Source organism: Salmo salar, chromosome 14, assembly GCF_965601325.2.
Source record: "Salmo salar chromosome 14, fSalSal1, whole genome shotgun sequence".
NCBI lineage: Eukaryota > Metazoa > Chordata > Actinopteri > Salmoniformes > Salmonidae > Salmo > Salmo salar.
The window spans coordinates 7848112-7868630 of NC_138304.1; the positions used below are offsets into that span (position 1 = coordinate 7848112).

General features: G+C 39.3%; 1 protein-coding gene and 1 long non-coding RNA gene across 30 annotated transcripts in view; both read right to left on the minus strand.

Annotated features, from left to right (window-relative positions):
- LOC106568684 (discs large homolog 1-like protein) overlaps nucleotides 1–20519 on the minus strand; it is a 338585-nt gene that overhangs the window by 217086 nt on the left and 100980 nt on the right. For all 29 annotated transcript variants that reach the window (XM_014139222.3, XM_014139214.3, XM_014139211.3 and 26 more), the window contains one exon: nucleotides 19705–19869. In XM_014139222.3, coding sequence (XP_013994697.2) covers nucleotides 19705–19869 — 165 coding nt within the window. The remainder of the gene's footprint in view (nucleotides 1–19704; nucleotides 19870–20519) is intronic.
- Nucleotides 1743–7592, minus strand: LOC106568687 (uncharacterized). The gene is made up of 4 exons (XR_006758732.2): nucleotides 3489–7592; nucleotides 3207–3293; nucleotides 2342–2801; nucleotides 1743–2137 (listed from the first exon to the last, which is right to left on the minus strand). It is a non-coding gene; the product is annotated as an uncharacterized LOC106568687 (long non-coding RNA).

Here is a 20519-nt window from a genome sequence, read left to right on the forward strand (position 1 = left end):
TTCTGTCTATTTGAGCTGTTAATTATGTATAGGTAATCCTCTCAAGCGCGGCTTTTTTTATTGTCCCACTTAGCAAAACTGAATAAGCCTAATGTCAAGTTAGTGTAATGTTAGCTAGTTAACATTAGCTGGCTGGCTCGCTAGCTTATGTTACGTGTATGCTCTCCACTTTCTGGAGGACAGAGTTTTGAAATCAGTGGAATTTGCGTATGACAGCTAAGGAGATGGAGAAAACACCTGTCTCCGGATTACATCTTCAAACTAAGGGCAACCATGACATCCGACAGGAGACAAGCCCATCGATGATGTATACAGGTAAGATAGTCTAGCTAATTTCAGATATAAGTTTCTAATTTTGACAGAAAGTGGTTTGATTTCAAGTTAAAGTGTACTGTTGGCTCACTAGCTAACATTACGTGTATGATCTTATTTGTATCTCAGATCCGTTTGCTTGACTAATTATAGCCTAATGTTAGCTAGCTAACATTGAACCTAGTTTCTTAGCTACCTGCAGATTAATGCAGGGTAGTAACTTCATGAGTTGGGATTATGGCTCATTGTTTACCTAGCTAGCTAGCTACATTTCATAAGGAAAAACACATCGGAGTGTGCCAGAGCGCAGAATAACTGATGAATTTACGAACGCTCAACCACCGTTGAATATGGCCGGTGTCAGTAAACGTCAGCAAATAAGCATAATTAAATTGTTGCCAGCAGCAGTTAGTCACCAATGCTCTGGATAACATGAAAACAGCCTACCCAGCTCTGCTAGGTCAAGTAAAATGGTCAGAGTGGGGTGTTCTCTCATTATGTGTCTGAAAGTAGCTAGTAAGCTAGCCAATGTTAGCCAGTTAGCTTGGGTGCTTGATTGGCATTGTGAGGTCAGAACGCTCGGATCTACCCCAACTCCTCGGCCAGAAAGTCCAGTGAGCACTTGAATGCTCCAAGAGCGAAACGCTCCGAATTTACAAACAGACATTGACAGCACAGTTGCAGTGACCAACGCTCCGGATAACATAACAGCCTAACCAGCTCTGGTAGGATAAGTAATGTTCAGTGAGCTGTTCTCTCATGTGTCTGGAAGTAGCTAGCAAGTAATCTTGGGTGCCTGATTGCTTTTCTTAATTATTAAAAAAATAAAATATGAAAAAAACAGTATGTAGCCGATCTGTGTATGGACCCTAAAAGGTTTGGTATGAATATTAGTTCAAAACCTATGAACCTCAGCTATCATAGTTGTTGTATCGACTTCAAGTCTGAATGGAATTAATGAAGCCTATGGATTGAGTAGAATAAAATAACTTTGTGCCGAGGATGCAAGTCCTATAAACATGTACTGTAGTTATTACCACACATGAGATCCCCACATTGAATATATACTCTTCCTTGGCAAAGAAAGGTGCGGTTCAGGTATGAATCTGAGACATTCTTTTTCTGTTATATCATATACTAGGTGTAGCAAACTCCATTATTTGAATGATGCTGTGTCTGCATGTATGCATTACAATTATACACTTCAACAGTGTTTACCACTCCTGCTCCTGGGACATCAATGATTACACATTGTAACTATGTAATAGACTAGAAATATGATTTAAGTAAAGGCTGATTTGTAATTCATATATACAGCAACCAAACAGTACACTACACTTCCTATGCATATCTAACTACCTTCATCTGCATTAATCTGAGGACAAAGGATAGGTGTAGTATTTCAATGAGATACTTCATTTCAACCAGTGGAGAATGTGAAACGCTTTATTGAAAGAAGTTCATTATCCAGGTGTTATAAATACATATATTATAATTAAGATAATTGTAATATTATATTATAAAGTTACAAGTTCAATCTGTACTTTAATGCACATATGGTGATAATTATTTAAAAAAGAGGAACAAAGAGGAGGTGGGAAGAGAGGGGACAGAAAAGACAGAAAAGGAAAGAGGTAAAACAGAGGAGCAGGGAAGACAGCATATGATTAATGAATTACAGTGCTACCCTAATATTCTCTCAGTTCATCACAATTACATAGTGTCTCCTAACCAGCTTCGGGCTCCCAATCTGCCCGAAGGTTATCTTAAGAGCGGGTGAGGTGGCGATGACGCGACTGACTTCCTCTCTCACATCAAAACACACCTGCAGACAAGAGACAGATGGATAGAGAGAGAGCATGATTAAGCTTTGTTTTTTTTTATTCTAACACTGTCAGTCACAATCATCAGGAGGTGAAATGCAAAACTGACCTTGGATCATTAACTCTGGGACTACTAGATCTCTATTTCAATGTAAAGCCTCTCTTTAATAATACTATCCGGTTGACCCGAACAAGTCACCTCTCACCTATGATCATGCTGTGCCCTCTGTCAGCCAGTTCAGATGCAGGAGGGGTTCACCAGCACAGCTGATATAACTGTGTGTAGTCTCACCTGGTGTCCACACTAAGTGGCTACAGAGTACTTTATGCTGAAAAACAGAAGATAATGTCATTAGACTTTTACATTACCAGATCACAAATACATAAATACCACTTGAAGCTTGATGACTTGATCATTTGAATCCATTGTGTAGTGCTAAGGCAACAGCTGGTGAGGTGTCAGGTTCGCCTCTGTACTTAAAGGGTGACTATTCCAACTGTGAAATTCTGCAGATCTGTCGCAGACGAGGTAGGAACACATATCCCACACAGAAGAGGTGGATAGAATTTGACAGGTCAAGGTAGCCGTCTTCCTCCAAACTGTGCAGCAAGTTGTAGTACTGACATGTCAAAGCACTCCAAACATCTCTCCATAAGCGTTCCACTCTAACAGAGAGAAAGAAAAGGTTTTGTGGGAGGGAGGAACCTAATCTCTGTGGTCTTCCTCCATGAATAGTGAACACTGAGGTGGGTCCGAGGTTATAGAAATGCAAGTTGTGTGTGCCTCTGTGAGTGGTGACAGACTGTATGTGACGCAGACACCTATCTGAGTGTACCTGAAACATTTAAATAGAGGGCTTGGTTATTGCAAGGCTAACCCCCAGGGAAATCATGACTTGGCAGCAACAGGGTCTTGATAGTCCAGTGAAAATGGCTGTGTTATGTGGTGTAAATCTGAAAATTCGCAGCTGACATCTTAAGGGTTTTTTAATTAATGCATGCGAGACAGGTTCCATGTACATCAAGGTAGGCAGAGAGGAAGAGAGGAAAAGAACAAAACAGTTTAATTACCTCTGGTTATGGACAAATTTGCCAGCCTGTTTCTCGGACAGTGAACTGGCAATATGTACATTTTTGACCCCTTGATCAGCTCGCACTCTGAAAGTAAAGAAAAAAACGTATTTTTTGTAGATATGAAAACAATAACTGAGATATGACCGTTCAATCTAAAGCAGCAGATGTCATTTTCAGGATACGTCAATTCAGCACAGAAAGCTTAAACCCAGAATGGTATTGTGGTTGTTCATTATGTGATGGGAAATATGCAACATGCATACAAAATAATATACTTACCTTCCTTGAAAATGTCATCTATACCGCCCAAGATGACAATGTTGTATCTTGAAAAAAAAGCATTGGAATTAAAAGTGAAATGTTTAACCTATTAACCTGCATTATTTATGTATTACCAGTTGATGAAGTACAACTCCCATTTCATACATCATTGAAAATTTGTCTACAAATAAGAATAAAAAGGTTTAAATAACTTCTTAGATTTGATGGAGACATTATACATCTTAGTACCTTATCAATTTATGATTTGTATCAGTGTGGACGAGAGACAGGGAAGCAGGAACAGAGTATTTTTGCCGAGCAATGCAACGAAGCTGGATCTTTCTAGCAATGATACCTGCACCATCTACACGCTGCAAAGACTCCCTAATTCTTCGCCATTGTACACGATAGCCCATTGCTTGGAGACTTCCTTTGACCATTTTAAAGCCCCCATGAGGCATCCTGGCCTTAATGGCCCTGACTTTCTGGTCTAACTTCATCTGACATATTAGAATAGCATTTCCTGACAGTGTTCTTTCATCCTTCTGTAAAAAAAGCTAACTGTTACAGTCAAAAAATATGCTTACATATCGACTATGAAACAAATAGGACATGGCCTGCTTATGATTTGCAATGAAAGAAAGTTATATGAATTCACCTGAAAAAGGCGAGAATAGGCGTTCGTAGCTAAAGGTTTTTGGTTAGCTTGAGAATAATAATTGCATGATTTATCATTCAACGGTTGCATGTGTTTATGTAATATAGATGTATGAACCGACACTGAATCATAGGAGCTAACTACTATAGAAGTTGGACGGAAGAACGCCCAGTACTGCTTACCTGAGATGCCATCATCACAGTCCTTCGAAGGTGTCCGCTATGACTTCCTTTGTGTCGGAAAGAAAGGCTGAACAGTTTTGGTTGTAGCCAAACTGACACTCAAAATGGCTAAAATGGAGGGTGGTTGATAACGAAATTAAATTGGAGTTTTGTTTTCAAATACATTTTTTGTTCTCAAAATACGAACCACATAGCATATCATTACAGAAGAATGTACCGGTATGTTAGCTATCTACCTAACGTTAGTAGTTAAACATCAAACTTGCCAGTATATTAACTATAGGCTATCTAACAACCGTCACGTTGTACAGCGCCATTTATCCGTACCATCCTAACAGAAACCCAGAGGGTTTTTCGTTTTTCATGGAATAGAAACGCCATAATATCAAATTAATTAACCTGTTATGGCTAGGGGGCAGTATTGACACGGCTGGATAAAAAAACGTACCCGATTTAATCTGGTTACTACTCCTGCCCAGTAACTAGAATATGCATATAATTATTGGCTTTGGATAGAAAACACCCTAAAGTTTCTAAAACTGTTAGAATGGTGTCTGAGTATAACAGAACTCATATGGCAGGCCAAAACCTGAGAAGATTCCATGCAGGAAGTGGCCTGTCTGACAATATATTGCCCTTCTTGATTATCTCTATCCATTACAGAGGATCTCTGCTGTTACGTGACACTTCCTACGGCTCCCATGGGCTCTCAGAAGGCGGCAAAAAGCTGAATCGTGGCTTTGCAGGCTCTGGCTGAAAAAAAGTAGCGCATTTGGGTAGGGGCTGGTTACAGTACTGTGAGACTCAGGCGCGTGCCCGCGTCGACCGAATGCTTTGTTTTCTTTCCTCTGTTTACCTAAACGCAGATTCCCGGTCGGAATATTATCGCTTTTTTAACGAGAAAAATGGCATAAAAATTGATTTTAAACAGCGGTTGACATGCTTCGAAGTACGGTAATGGAATATTTAAAAATTTTTGTCACGAATTGCGCCATGCTCGTGACCCTTATTTACACTTCGGATAGTGTCTTGAACGCACGAACAAAACGCCGCTATTTGGATATAACGATGGATTATTTTGGACCAAACCAACATTTGTTATTGAAGTAGCAGTCCTGGGAGTGCATTCTGACGAAGAACATCAAAGGTAATCAAACTTTTGTAATAGTAAATCGGAGTTTGGTCAGGGCTAAACTTGGTGGGTGTCTAAATAGCTAGCCCAGCCATCACGGCAATCTACTCAGAATATTGCAAAATATGCTTTCACCGAAAAGCTATTTTAAAATCGGACACCTCGATTGCACAAAGGAGTTCTGTATCTATAATTCTTAAATTGTTATGTTTTTTGTGAACGTTTATCGTGAGTAATTTAGTAAATTCACTAGAGGTTTCTGAACGTCACATGCTAATGTAAAAAGCTGGTTTTTGATATAAATATGAACTTGATTGAACAAAACATGCATGTATTGTCTAACATAATGTCCTAGGTGTGTCATCTGATGAAGATCAAAGGTTAGTGCTGCATTTAGCTGTCTTCTGGGTTTTTGTGACATTATATGCTAGCTTGAAAAATGGGTGTCTGATTATTTCTGGCTGGGGACTCTGCTGACATAATCTAATGTTTTGCTTTCGTTGTAAAGCCTTTTTGAAATCGGACAGTGTGGTTAGATTAATGAGAGTCTTGTCTTTAAAATGGTGTAAAATAGTCATATGTTTGAGAAATTGAAGTAATAGCATTTCTAAGGTATTTGAAAATCGTGCCACGGGATTACACTGGCTGTTGCGTAGGTGGGACGATTTCATCCCACCTAGCCCAGAGAGGTTAAGCAAGTACAAGTCAAAAATTTGGATTACACCTACTGATTCCAGGATTTTTCTTTATTTTTACTATTTTCTACATTGTAGAATAATAGTGAAGACATCACAACAATGAAATAACATATGGAATCAGTTAACAAATTCTTATTTCCAAGGACAACCTACTCCTTCCTCCCCGTCGGGGAATTGAACCCGGGTTTCCGCGTGCCTGCATTTTGTAGTACAGACATGGCCTGCTCTTCCCTATGTAAGGAATTAGGCACTTTCCCATATTTACTACAGTAAGCCTACAATACAATGTTCACTTGTCAGACTGCACAGTAGCCTAATAAACAAACACAGGTGGCTTATATCGTCAAAATGCTTTATTATCCAAACGTAAAAGCATATACGTACAGTACTGTATTTCATCCTCAGCATCTTTATGCTTCCGTTAATAAAATAATGATTAAAAAAGTATTTCAAAATGCAGATGTTGATTTAGTTATGATCCATAAATTACTATGGGAATAAATATAAATGATTTACATAAATATTGGAACAAAGTTGTCTAATGAAGGCAAACAATTTAGAATCTTCCAATCCTCTTATGCTGTAGACTACTCCCGACCGTCACGTTGAACAGCGCCATATTTTCCATTCCATCCTAACGGAAACCCTGAGGGTTTTGTTTTTCTCGGAAAATAAACACCATAACATTACTCTAATTAATTAAGCCAAACCTTAAAATCAATCTCAAATACTATGTTATTACAAAAAAGGTTAAGTTCTCTGGTAATGCCAAGAATGAAGACTATCAAACGCTTTTCAAAGATGCCCTCTGGTGGTCAAACTAGCACTAACTTGCATTAACAGAAAAAATGGCTGACAATTAGATAACGTGCCACAGAATGCTGCAGCAGCCTGCAAGGTGTGCTGCAGTATGACGCAACTTTTAACCTCTTGGGGCTAGGTGGGACGCTAGCGTGCCACCCGTGGTGCACTCCATCAACAGCAGGTGCATTTCAAGAGCGGCAAATTTGAATCCAAATAAATGTCAAAATTCACATTTTTCAAACATACAACTATTTTACACCCTTTGAAAGATAAACATCTCCTTAATCTAACCACGTTTTACGATTTCAAAAAGGTTTTACGGCGAAAGCATAAATTTAGAGTATGTTAGGACAGTACATTTACAAGAGTTGTGTGTAATGTTTTGTCAAGTCAAAGACAGGGTCACCAAAACCATAAAACCAGCTAAAATGATGCACTAACCTTTTACAATCTCCATCAGATGACACTCCTAGGACATTATGTTAGACAATGCATGCATTTTTAGTTCTATCAAGTTCATATTTATATCCAAAAACAGCTTTTTACTATGGCATTGATGTTGAGGAAATCGTTTCCCTCCAATAACCGGCAGTCAAGTCAGCGTCACAAATTAAATAATTAAAATTAGAAAACATTGGTAAAATATTATATTGTCATTTAAAGAATTATAGATTTACATCTCTTGAACGCAATCAACTTGCCAGATTTAAAAATAACCTTACTGGGAAATCACACTTTGCAATAATCTGAGCACTGCGCCCAGAAAAATACGCGTTGCGATACAGACTAGACGTCATGTTGGGGAGATCTAAAATCGAAAATACTATGTAAATAATCCATTACCTTTGATTCTCTTCATCAGATGTCACTTCCAGGTATCACAGGTCCATAACGAATGTAGTTTTGTTCAAAAAAGCTCATCATTTATGTCCAAAAATCTCCGTCTTGTTAGCACATGATCTAAGCCAGCCGGACTTCTCGTCATGAACGAGGGGAAAAAATATATTTCCGTTCGTTCAAACATGTCAAACGTTGTATAGCATAAATCATTAGGGCCTTTTTTAACCAGAACATGAATAATATTCAAGGTGGACAAATGCATACTCTTTTATAACGTATTGGAACGAGGGTACCCAACATGAACTCGCGCGCAAGGTGTCTAATGGGCCATCATCGTTCCATGGCTCTTGTTCGGTCAGATCTCCCTCCAGAAGACTCAAAACACTTTGTAAAGGCTGGTGACATCTAGTGGAAGCAATAGGAAGTGCCAAAATATTCCTAAACCCCTGTGTTTTTCAATGGGATAGGTTTAAAGTCAATACAACACATCAGGTATCCACTTCCTGTCAGAAAATGTCTCAGGGTTTTGCCTGCCAAATGAGTTCTGTTATACTCACAGACACCATTCAAACAGTTTTGGAAACTTTAGAGTGTTTTCTACCCATATATAATAAGTATATGCATATTCTAGTTACTGGGTAGGATTAGTAACCAGATTAAAATCGGGTACATTTTTTTTATCCAGACGTGCAAATGCTGCCCCCTAGACCCAACAGGTTAAAGGAGCAACCGCTGTATTCTACTCTTCTGTATTTTAGACAATGCCACTGACATTGCTAGTCCTGATATTTATATACTTAATTCCATTCTTTTACGTCAAGATTTTTGTATTGTTGTGAATTGTTAGATACTATTGCACTTTGAGCTAGAAACACAACGTGACCAATATACGTGACCAATAAAATGTGATTTGATTTTGACATGCATATAAATACATACAATATGAATAAAAATAAAACGCAACATGTAAAGGGTTGGTACCAATGTTAACATATTTGTGCACATCCCTGTCAGTGAGCATTGCTCCTTTGCCGAGATAATCCATCCACCTGATAGGGGTGGCATATCAAGAAGCTGATTAAACAGCATGATCATTACACAGCTGCACCTTGTGCTAGGGACAACAGTCCACTCAAATGTGCCGTTTTGTCACACAGCACAATTCCACGTCTCAATTTGAGGGCATCTTAACAAAGGGATCGTCTGAGAACTGCCACCCGAACAGCTGATGAAACTGAAGTATTTGTGTGTAATAAAGCCATTTTGTGGGGAATGACGTATTCTGGATTGGCTGGGCCTGGCTCCCTGGTAGGTGAGCCTATGCCCTTCCAAGCCCACCATGGCTGTGCACCTGCCCAGTCATGTGACATCCATAGATTAGGGCCTAATTAATTTATTCCAATTGACTGATTTCCTTAAATGAACTGTAACTCAGTAAAATCATTTCAAATGTTGCATGTTGCATTTACACATAATTTATATACTTAAAAAAAAAATACATTATGGACAGTATGTCGATAAAATATGTAGTATATCTGAAGAATAATACATCTGACAAAATTGCTGTCTAGCCAACATCGTGAAAAAGCTTGAAGAGTTATGAGAAGAATATGGGGGAAAAAATTGCACAATCCAGGTGTGCAAAGTGCATACATTTGATTTATTAGGATCCCAATTAACCTGTCTGGGCTAGGGGGCAGTATTTTCACGGCCGGATGAAAAACGTACCCAATTTAACCTCTATGGGCTAGGTGGGACGCTAGCGTGCCACCCGTGGTGCACTCCATCAACAGCAGGTGCATTTCAAGAGCGGCAAATTTGAATCCAAATAAATGTCAAAATTCACATTTTTCAAACATACAACTATTTTACACCCTTTGAAAGATAAACATCTCCTTAATCTAACCACGTTTTACGATTTCAAAAAGGTTTTACGGCGAAAGCATAAATTTAGAGTATGTTAGGACAGTACATTTACAAGAGTTGTGTGTAATGTTTTGTCAAGTCAAAGACAGGGTCACCAAAACCATAAAACCAGCTAAAATGATGCACTAACCTTTTACAATCTCCATCAGATGACACTCCTAGGACATTATGTTAGACAATGCATGCATTTTTAGTTCTATCAAGTTCATATTTATATCCAAAAACAGCTTTTTACTATGGCATTGATGTTGAGGAAATCGTTTCCCTCCAATAACCGGCAGTCAAGTCAGCGTCACAAATTAAATAATTAAAATTAGAAAACATTGGTAAAATATTATATTGTCATTTAAAGAATTATAGATTTACATCTCTTGAACGCAATCAACTTGCCAGATTTAAAAATAACCTTACTGGGAAATCACACTTTGCAATAATCTGAGCACTGCGCCCAGAAAAATACGCGTTGCGATACAGACTAGACGTCATGTTGGGGAGATCTAAAATCGAAAATACTATGTAAATAATCCATTACCTTTGATTCTCTTCATCAGATGTCACTTCCAGGTATCACAGGTCCATAACGAATGTAGTTTTGTTCAAAAAAGCTCATCATTTATGTCCAAAAATCTCCGTCTTGTTAGCACATGATCTAAGCCAGCCGGACTTCTCGTCATGAACGAGGGGAAAAAATATATTTCCGTTCGTTCAAACATGTCAAACGTTGTATAGCATAAATCATTAGGGCCTTTTTTAACCAGAACATGAATAATATTCAAGGTGGACGAATGCATACTCTTTTATAACGTATTGGAACGAGGGTACCCAACATGAACTCGCGCGCCAGGTGTCTAATGGGACATCATCGTTCCATGGCTCTTGTTCGGTCAGATCTCCCTCCAGAAGACTCAAAACACTTTGTAAAGGCTGGTGACATCTAGTGGAAGCAATAGGAAGTGCCAAAATATTCCTCAGCCCCTGTGTTTTTCAATGGGATAGGTTTAAAGTCAATACAACACATCAGGTATCCACTTCCTGTCAGAAAATGTCTCAGGGTTTTGCCTGCCAAATGAGTTCTGTTATACTCACAGACACCATTCAAACAGTTTTAGAAACTTTAGAGTGTTTTCTATCCATATATAATAAGTATATGCATATTCTAGTTACTGGGTAGGATTAGTAACCAGATTAAATCGGGTACATTTTTTTTATCCAGACGTGCAAATGCTGCCCCCTAGCCCTAACAGGTTAAACAGGTTACTACTCTGGCCCAGAAACTAGAATATGCATTTTATTAGTCGATTTGGATAGAAAACACTCTGAAGTTTCTAAAACTGTTTGAATGGTGTCTGAGTATAACAGACCTCATATGGCAGGCAAAAACCTGAGAAAAATCCAAGCAGGAATTGAAAAGTCTGGGAATTGTAGTTCTTTTGATTCTCTATCGAAGCTCCAGTGTCTGTGGGGTGACGTTGCACTTACTAAGGCTTCCATTGGCTGTCTAAAGCCTTCAGAAAGTGGTATGAGCATTTTCCTGTCACTGGGCAGAGTATAGGAGCTCAGTTACTGAGTGGTCTGCCTGGCAACAAAGTGATTGGATATGCTCAGTCCCGTGAGCGCGCCCCTCCTTTTTCTTCTTGAATGAATATGCTATTGTCCAGTTGGAATATTATCGCAATTTTACGTTAAAAATACCATATTGATTTTAAACAGCGTTTGACATGCTTCTAAGTACGGTAATGGAACATTTTGACTTTCTCTCGTTCCGCGCGTTACCCTTTGGATAGTGCTCTGAACGCACGAACAAAACGGAGGTATTTGGAGATAAATATGGATTATTTGGTACAAAAACAACATTTCTTGTGGAAGTAGTAGTCCCGGGAGTGCATTCTGACGAAGATCAGCAAAGGTAATACAATATTTGTAATACTAATTCTGAGTTTAGGTTGCCCGAAGATTTGGCAGGTGTCTGATTAGCTCACCGTGATGGCTGAGCTATGTACTCAGAATATTGAAAAATGTGCTTTCTCCGTAAAGCCATTTTAAAATCTGACACAGCGGTTGCATAAAGGAGTAGTCTATCTTTAATTTTTAAAATAATTGTTATGTATTTTGTCAACGTTTATGATGAGTATTTTTGTAAAATGATGTGCACATTCACCGGGCGTTTTGGTGGGAATAAATTTTCTGAATATCACGCACCAATGTAAAATGCTGTTTTTGGATATAAATATGAACTTTATCGAACAAAAAAATGCATGTATTGTGTAACATAATGTCCGCGGAGTGTCATCTGATGAAGATCGTCAAAGGTTAGTGCTTCATTTGGCTGTGTTTTGGATTTTATTGACATGTCCTTGCTTGGAAAATGGCTGTGTGATTATTTTTGTCTATGTACTCTCCTAACAATCTAATGTTTTGCTTTCGCTGTAAAGCCTTTTTGAAATCGGACAATGTGGTTAGATTAACGAGAAGTGTATCTTTAAAATGGTGTAAAATAGTCGTATGTTTGAGAAAGTTGAATTATGACATTTTGTTGTTTTTGAATTTTCCGCCCTGATATTTCACTGTGTGTCCCGCAGGGCTTCCCACCTAGCCCATAGAAGTTAACAGTTTTACTGGGGTCCGACAACTAAAAAGACTTTGCATATATTTAAAAACATGAACATGTAGTGTGTGTGTGCATCTATCAGTTACACATACTTGCCGGTACACAAACAAGTAGGTAATGTGGGAGAGGCGTTGGGCCGTCAGGTGTTGCTTTATTGTATTTTTAAACCAATAAGCTGGGGCCTCCCAAGTGATCTATGGCACTGCATTGCAGTGCTTGGGGTGTCACGACAGACCAAGGATCGATCCCAGGCTGTGTCACAGCCAGCCGTGACCGGGAGACCCATGAGGCGCCGCACAATTGGCAGAGCGTCGTCTGTGTTAGAGGGTTTGGTTGGCCAGGATTTCCTTGTCTCATCACGCTCTAGCAACTCCTTGTGGTGGACCGGGCGCCTGCAAGCTGCCTCGGGTGCCAGCTGGACGGTGTCCCCTCCGACACATTGGTGCGGCTGGGTTCAGGGTTAAGCGAGCAGTTTGTCAAGAAGCAGTGCGGCTTGGCAGAGTTGTGTTTTGGAGGATGCATGGCTCTCGATCTTTGCCTCTACCGAGTCCATAGGGGAGTTGCAGCGATGGAACAAGACTAACTACCAACTGGATATCACAGAATTGGGGAGAAGGGTAAAAGTACAAAAAATAAATAAACCAGCAAGCTGATAGGTCTGCTGTTCGAACCAGTAAAGGCCGCTTTACCACTCTTGTGAAGCAGAATGACTTGTGTGCCTAAAGGCCTGAGGACCAAGACATTCCTCTAGGCTCAGATTAAAGATGACAGATAAGAATGGCTATAGTCAGCTACCATCATCAGTAGCTTTCCATCTAACTTAATGCCAGTAGGTTTTTCATTATTGATCGATCATTTATACACTTCTCCCACACCAACTTAAAAAAGTGAACCACTTTTCTTTCCTTATTTGTTTTTTATGCTTGAGTACAAGTGCTCACTGTTCGTTGTTGGCATTTCCTACTTTTCCAATGAGGTAATCATCAAAAGTATTGGCTACATCAAATGGTTTTGTGATGAATAAGACATCTGATTTGATGAAAAACAGAGTTGAATTTGTCTTTTATTTAAATGTTATTTAAACTACAAAGTTTTCCCCTCATTCTTTATATTATTGATCGTGGCTTCATAATAGTTTATTTTTATTGAGTTTAGTCACAATTTCTTAATTTGCAGTAAGGCAGCCAGTCAAATGTGCAGCCATCTCTTTCAACCATAGTTTTTTTAGTTCCTCATCAATCCATGCAACCTTAACAGTTCTAACAGTAAGATTCTTAACTTCTTAGTGCTTGGGGGCAGTATTTTCACGGCCGGATAAAAAAAACATACCCGATTTAAACTGGTTATTACTCTTTTCCAGAAACGAGAATATGCATATAATTAGTAGATTTGGATAGAAAACACTAAAGTTTATAAAACTGTTTGAATGTGAGTATAACAGAACTCATATGGCGAGCCAAAACCTGAGAAGATTCCATACAGGAAGTGCCCTCTCTGACCATTTATTGTGCTTCTGTGGCATCTCTGTCGAAAATACAGCATCTCTGCTGTAACGTGACAATTTCTAAGGCTCCCATAGGCTCTCTGAAGGCGCCAGAAAGTGGAATGAGATCTCTGCTGTCTCTGGGCTAGGTACAGGAGCGCTGTTTGTGAGTGGTCAGGTTGGTGGCTCAGACACAGGAGATGCGCGGCCCCGAGAAGTGGCCATGTTTTTCTTTCTTTTACGAGATGTTTTTCTTTTACGAGAAAAATAGCATAAAAATTGATTTTAAACAGCGTTTGACATGCTTCTAAGTATGGTAATGGAATATTTTGAAATTCTTTGTCACGACATGCGTCCGCGCGTCACCCTTCGGATAGGGACCTGAATGCACGAACAAAACGGAGGATATTTGAACATAACTATGGATTATTTTGAACCAAAACAACATTTGTGGTTGAAGTAGAAGTCCTGGGAGTGCATTCTGACGAAGAACAGCACAGGTAATCCAATTCTACTAGTAATTCTGAGTATACTGAGCCTCGATGTTGGCGTGTGTCTGTTTAGCTAGCCTTGATGGCCGAGCTATCTACTCAGAATATTGCAAAATGTGCTTTTGCCGAAAAGCTATTTTAAAATCTGACACCGCGATTGCATAAAGGAGTTCTGTATCTATAATTCTTTAAATAATTATGTATTTTGTAAACGTTTATCAAGAGTAATTTAGTAAATTCACCGAAAGTTCAGTGTGTATGCTAGTTCTGAACGTCACATGCTAATGTAAAAAGCTGTTTTTTGATATAAATATGAACTTGATTACATTTACGTCATTTAGCAGACGCTCTTATCCAGAGTGACTTCAAAATTGGTGCATTCACCTTATGATATCCAGTGGAACAACCACTTTACAATAGTACATCTATATCTTTTTTTTTGGGGGGGGGGGGGGTTAGAATGATTACTATATCCTATCCCAGGTATTCCTTAAAGAGGTGGGGTTTCAGGTGTCTACGGAAGGTGGTGATTGACTCCGCTGTCCTGACGTCGTGACGGAGCTTGTTCCACCATTGGGGTGCCAGAGCAGCGAACAGTTTTGACTGGGCTGAGCGGGAACTGTGCTTCCGCAGCGGTAGGGGGGCCAGCAGGCCAGAGGTGGATGAACGCAGTGCCCTTGTTTGGGTGCGAACAAAACATGCATGTATTGTATAACAAAGTCCTAGGAGTGTCATCTGATGAAGATCAAAGGTTAGTGCTGCATTTAGCTGTGGTTTTTGTGACATATATGCTAGCTTGAAAAATGGCTGTGTGATTATTTCTGGCTGGGTACTCTCCTAACATAATCTAATGTTTTGCTTTCGCTGTAAAGCCTTTTTGAAATCGGACAATGTGGTTGGATTAATGAGAGTTCTTTTTCAAATGGTGTAAAATATGTTTGAGAAATTGAAGTTATAGCATTTTTAAGGTTTTTGTATTTCGCGCCACTCGATTCCACTGGCTGTTGACTAGGTGGGACGATTTTGTCCCACATACCCGAGAGAGGTTAACAGGTGCATGTTTATCAGTAATTGGAAGAAGCAATTTCATAAATTCATCAAGTGCAGCGTCAGGATGCTCCTTATTAATCACAGACCAACAGATATTTTTAACATAATCCACATAAATCACAGCAAAATATTTTGTATTCTCTCTTACATACTATTTTAGGCCCAGCTTGTGGAACTTTGGCTTTTCTGGATATAGCCACTATATTGTGATCACTGCATCCAATGTGTACGGACACAGCTTTAGAACAAAATATGATCGACATGTGGATGATCATCTTCTTGTAGTGTTTGTAAACACCCTGGTAGGTTGATTAATAATCAATCCAATTACAGGCACTGGTTACAGTGATAAGCTTCCTCTTGAGCAGACAGCTTCATGAAAACCAGTCAATATTCAAGTCCCCAAGAAAGTAGATATCTCTGTTTACATCACATACGGCAGGGTTCCCGAACTGACGAATTTGGCATGCGTGTTTTGTATTTCTTTTTCCATTGTGGAAATGAGCTCGAAGTAATTTGAATTTAAGAAATCTGTTCGCAAGTATTCCCACACATAAAAGAGACGTGATCGTATACAAATGTAAGCTAGGTTTAAAATGACTGTTTTAGTCAAACATTTCTGTTTGGGGTTCTTGTAGTTAATTTGCAGTACACAAATTATTTGTAATTATAAGGTGGATGGTTCGAGCCCTGAATGCTGATTGGCTGATATCAGGAGTATGTCAGACCATATACCACAGGTATAACAAAACAACTATTTGTACTCTTCTAATTACGTTGGTAACCAGTTTATAATAGAAATAACGCACCTCAGGGGTTGTGGTATATGGCCAATAATACCACGGCTAAGGGCTGTATCCAGGCAGTCCCTGTTGTGTCTTGCATAACAGCAGCCCTTAGCTGTGGTATACTGGCTATATACACACACACCACACTCCCTCAGGCCTTACTGCTTAATTATGTTCCGGCCCCCTGACCATACGCACAATAAAATAATAAGATCGCGGCTGAATCTATTTGATGATCCCTGACATACACTAAGCATCTCACACATTATTTACAGTAGACACTGACTATTAGCACTTGGTGGCCTATAGCGACAACCCCAAAAATGCATTAGATGTGCTGAGTGAACCTGCAACCACAACACTTCGATAACACTTGACATAAGGTCTTCTCTAAGCATTATAGGGATATGGCTCTGAATATATACAGCAACATCCCCCATAAGCATTCCTGTCTCTTCTATGAATGTTATATCCTTGTATTGCTACTGCTGTATCAAATTAATTATCAAAGTGAGTCTCAGAAATGGCTAATATAATGTTTTGATGTTAAACAATTTAAAGGCAATGCTACCAAATACTAATTGAGTGTATGTAAACTTCTGACCCACTGGGAATGTGATTAAAGAAATAAAAGCTGAAATATAATTCTTAAAATAAAGTGGTGATCCTAACAGACGTAAGACAGGGAATTTTTTACTAGGATTAAATGTCAGGAATTGTGAAAAACTGAGTTTAAATGTATTTGGCTAAGGTGTATGTAAACGTACGACTTCAACTGATATATATATATATATTTCAGAACATTAACTTCTATGGGCAAGGTGGGACGCTAGCGTCTGCGGGACACAGCCAGTGAAATATCAGGGCGGCAAAAGAACAAAATGTCATAATTAAACTTTCTCAAACACACATTTACATTTACTTCTCCTTGATGTAACCACATTGTCCGATTTCAAAAAGGCTTTACAGATGTGAAAATGTATTCCCACCAAAACGCCCGGTGAATGTGCACATCAATTTACAAAAATACTCATCAGAAACGTTGACAAAATATATAATAATTATTTCAAGAATTATAAATAGACTACCCCTGGATGCAACCGCTGTGTCAGATTTTAAAATAGCTTTACGGAGAAAGCACATTTTTCAATATTCTGAGTGCATAGCTCAGCCATCACGGCGAGCTATACAGACACCCGCCAAGTTCGGGGCAACCTAAACTCAGAATTAGTATTAGAAATATTCTCTTACCTTGGCTAATCTTCATCAGAATGCACTCCCAGGACTGCTACTTCCACAAGAAATGTTTTCGTTCCAAATAATCCATATTTATGTCCAAATACCTCCGTTTTATTCGTGTGTACAGATCACTTATCCGAAGGCATAACGCGCGAGCGCGGAACCAGAGACGAAAAGTCAAAATGTTCCATTACCGTACTTAGAAGCATGTCAAACGCTGTTTAAAATCAATCTTTATGGTATTTTTAACGTCAAATTGCGATAATATTCCAACCGGACAATAGCGTATTCATTCAAGGAGAAAAAGGAACAGCGTGCTTGCGTGACTGCGCATATCCAATCCCTTTGTTGCCAGGCAGACCACTCAGTACCTGAGCTCCTATTATCTGCCCAGTGACAGGAGAATGCTCAAACCACTTTCTGAAGGCTTTAGACAGCCAATGGAAGCCTTAGGAAGTGCAACGTAACCCCACGGATACTGTAGTTTCGAAAGGGACTACAAAGAACTACAATTCTCAGATCCTCCACTTCCTGGTTGACTTTTTCTCAGGTTTTTTGCCTGCCATATGAGTTCTGTTATACTCACAGACACCATTCAAACGTTTCTAAAACTTTCAGAGTGTTTTCTATCCAAATCTAATAATATGCATATTCTAGTTTCTGGGTCAGAGTAGTACCCTGTTTAAATTGGGTACGTTTTTCATCCGGCTGTGAAGATACTGCCCCTAGCCCAGACAGGTTAACCGTGTGTAGGTAGATGTGGAAAGATAAATACAAATGATTTGTTGCAAGTTGGAGGGTTTCACACCTAGCTCAGCTATTAAACAATTATTTAGTAAAGGTTGAATAGTCTATTGTTTAGCTAGTAGCCCATCCTGCTACGCTTGTGAAAAACTAATAATAATACTTTTTCCCCTTTCCACATGTTAAAGATTCCAATAGATAGTGTTTTTTAGCTACAAATCGGCCCCAACCCCAATTAATACATTTTGGCACAGTCAATAGCGTGCTGGACTTTGGGCTACAATGTTGAGGGTTCAAAACCTGCTCCCTGCTTGTTTCATTAAATTATTATGCAGGTCTCAGAGCAAATAGCCTGGATTGTTACTCGCATCTCATTCCTCGCTCTCTTCCACACGTCATTCAGCACACTTGTGGGTGTGCTGGCAGGATATACATTTTTTTATTCTGTATATATGAATTACTAAATCATGTTTCTAGTCTATTGCATAGTTACAATGTTCAATCATTGATTTCCCAGGAGCGGTAAACACTGTTGAAGTGTATAATTGTAATACATACATGCAGACACAGCATCATTCACAGAATGGAGTTTGATACACCTGGTATTGGATATGACAGAAAGCAAAATAGCGATTTTCGTAAATTAACTTTATGACAAAAAAAATGCACAAATGTTTGTCTCTACATTAACATTGCTCTCAATTTAATTTTTTTTGCTTGACTCGTTATGTTATAACTACTTACATTTGCCTCCCCGTAATGTTTTGTCAGCCATCTTAGCTGAAGAAAGTCACCAGGGAGAGGTGGCTCGTGACAAATTCGTCATTGGAACCCATAAAAACTTTGGGACCCAAATGCATAATGAGTGCTCCCCCTTGTGGTGGTCTGGAGCAATGAAGTCATGACACTGGGTACCTCTAAGTCACACGGTATAAGCTCGCAACTTTTAAAGGAGGAACCACTGTACAGATGGTAGCGGTTCCAGCAACTAATACCAATTGCATCACAGGATCAAAGTAACTAAAGTTTTTCAATAGACTTTCCAAACTTTCCAAAACAAACCGAGCTCTCCCTCATCACACAGGTAGTGAAGTGTTGTGCCATTAGACCTACCCAAGAAGACTCACAGCTGTAATCGATGTCAAAAGGTGTTTCTAGTGTACTGACTGAGAGCTATACTTATGCAATGACTATTTTAGATATTTAATTAGTCTTAATCTTTAAAAAGTATTTGCATTTTTCTTCCATTTTGTGTAGATTGTTGACAAAAAAATAATTAAAATGACAATCCACTTCATAACACAAAATGTAATGAAATCCAAGGGACTAAATACTTTTGCAAGGCACCATGTGTGATTGTGATTCTTGTACAGTTTCACAATGAAGCGAATGAGGGCAATATGGGCAACGGGAACGTACTGTATGATAAAATTCTCTCCCATCCTCCCTTTGTATGAAAATGCATTTAATGTATGTGAAATTATGTTTGTGAATAGGAATGCGAAATAAATAAACAAGTGTGTGTGTGTGTGTGTGTGTGTGTGTGTGTGTGTGTGTGTGTGTGTCCGCCGTGTGAAGGTGTCCATCCTACCTTCATGGGTGAGATGTGCGCGTGGGCCACGTAGCCGTGGACATTCTCAATCTGGGAAAGGTTCTTCTCGGCCACCTGGACCAGCTCGGGGCCAGGGACCTCGTCAGTGAGCTGGGGGGAGCTCTGCTCCTGGGGAGACGTGTCCTCATCGTGGTGCCTGAATTTCTGGAAGGGCAGGGTAGAGCAGAGTAAGTGGATGTCAGACAATATATACAACAAATGCCCATTGTTAGGTATCAGATGAGGATGGCAAGCACGTCAACCTGAGGCTGATCAGTTAGGTGAGCTTATAAGGCCGACCAGTGAGGTCAACCTATGAGGCAGATCAGTAATATTGGTCAATGCAAAGCCTGATAAATCATTGTGGACATCGTAGCTATTAAAGACGTCAATGTAGTCAAAGCCCGATGTTGTATAGGCTTGACAGTGAGATTGACAGAAGCTGCAAATTAGTGCATTCAGACCCCTTGAAAATCTCTCTCGTACACCCCTCACATTTTTGTAAATATTTGAGTATATCTTTTCATGTGACAACACTGAAGAAATGACACTTTGCTACAATGTAAAGTAGTAAGTGTACAGCTTGTATAACAGTGTAAATTTGCTGTCCCCTCAAAATAATACAACACACAGCCATTAATGTCTAAACTGCTGGCAACAAAAGTGAGTACACCCCTAAGTGAAAGTAAACAAATTGGGCTCAAAGTGTAAATATTGTGTGTGGCCACCATAATTTTCCAGCACTGCCTTAACCCTCTTGGGCATGGAGTTCACCAGAGCTTCACAGGTTGCCACTGGAGTCCTCTTCCACTCCT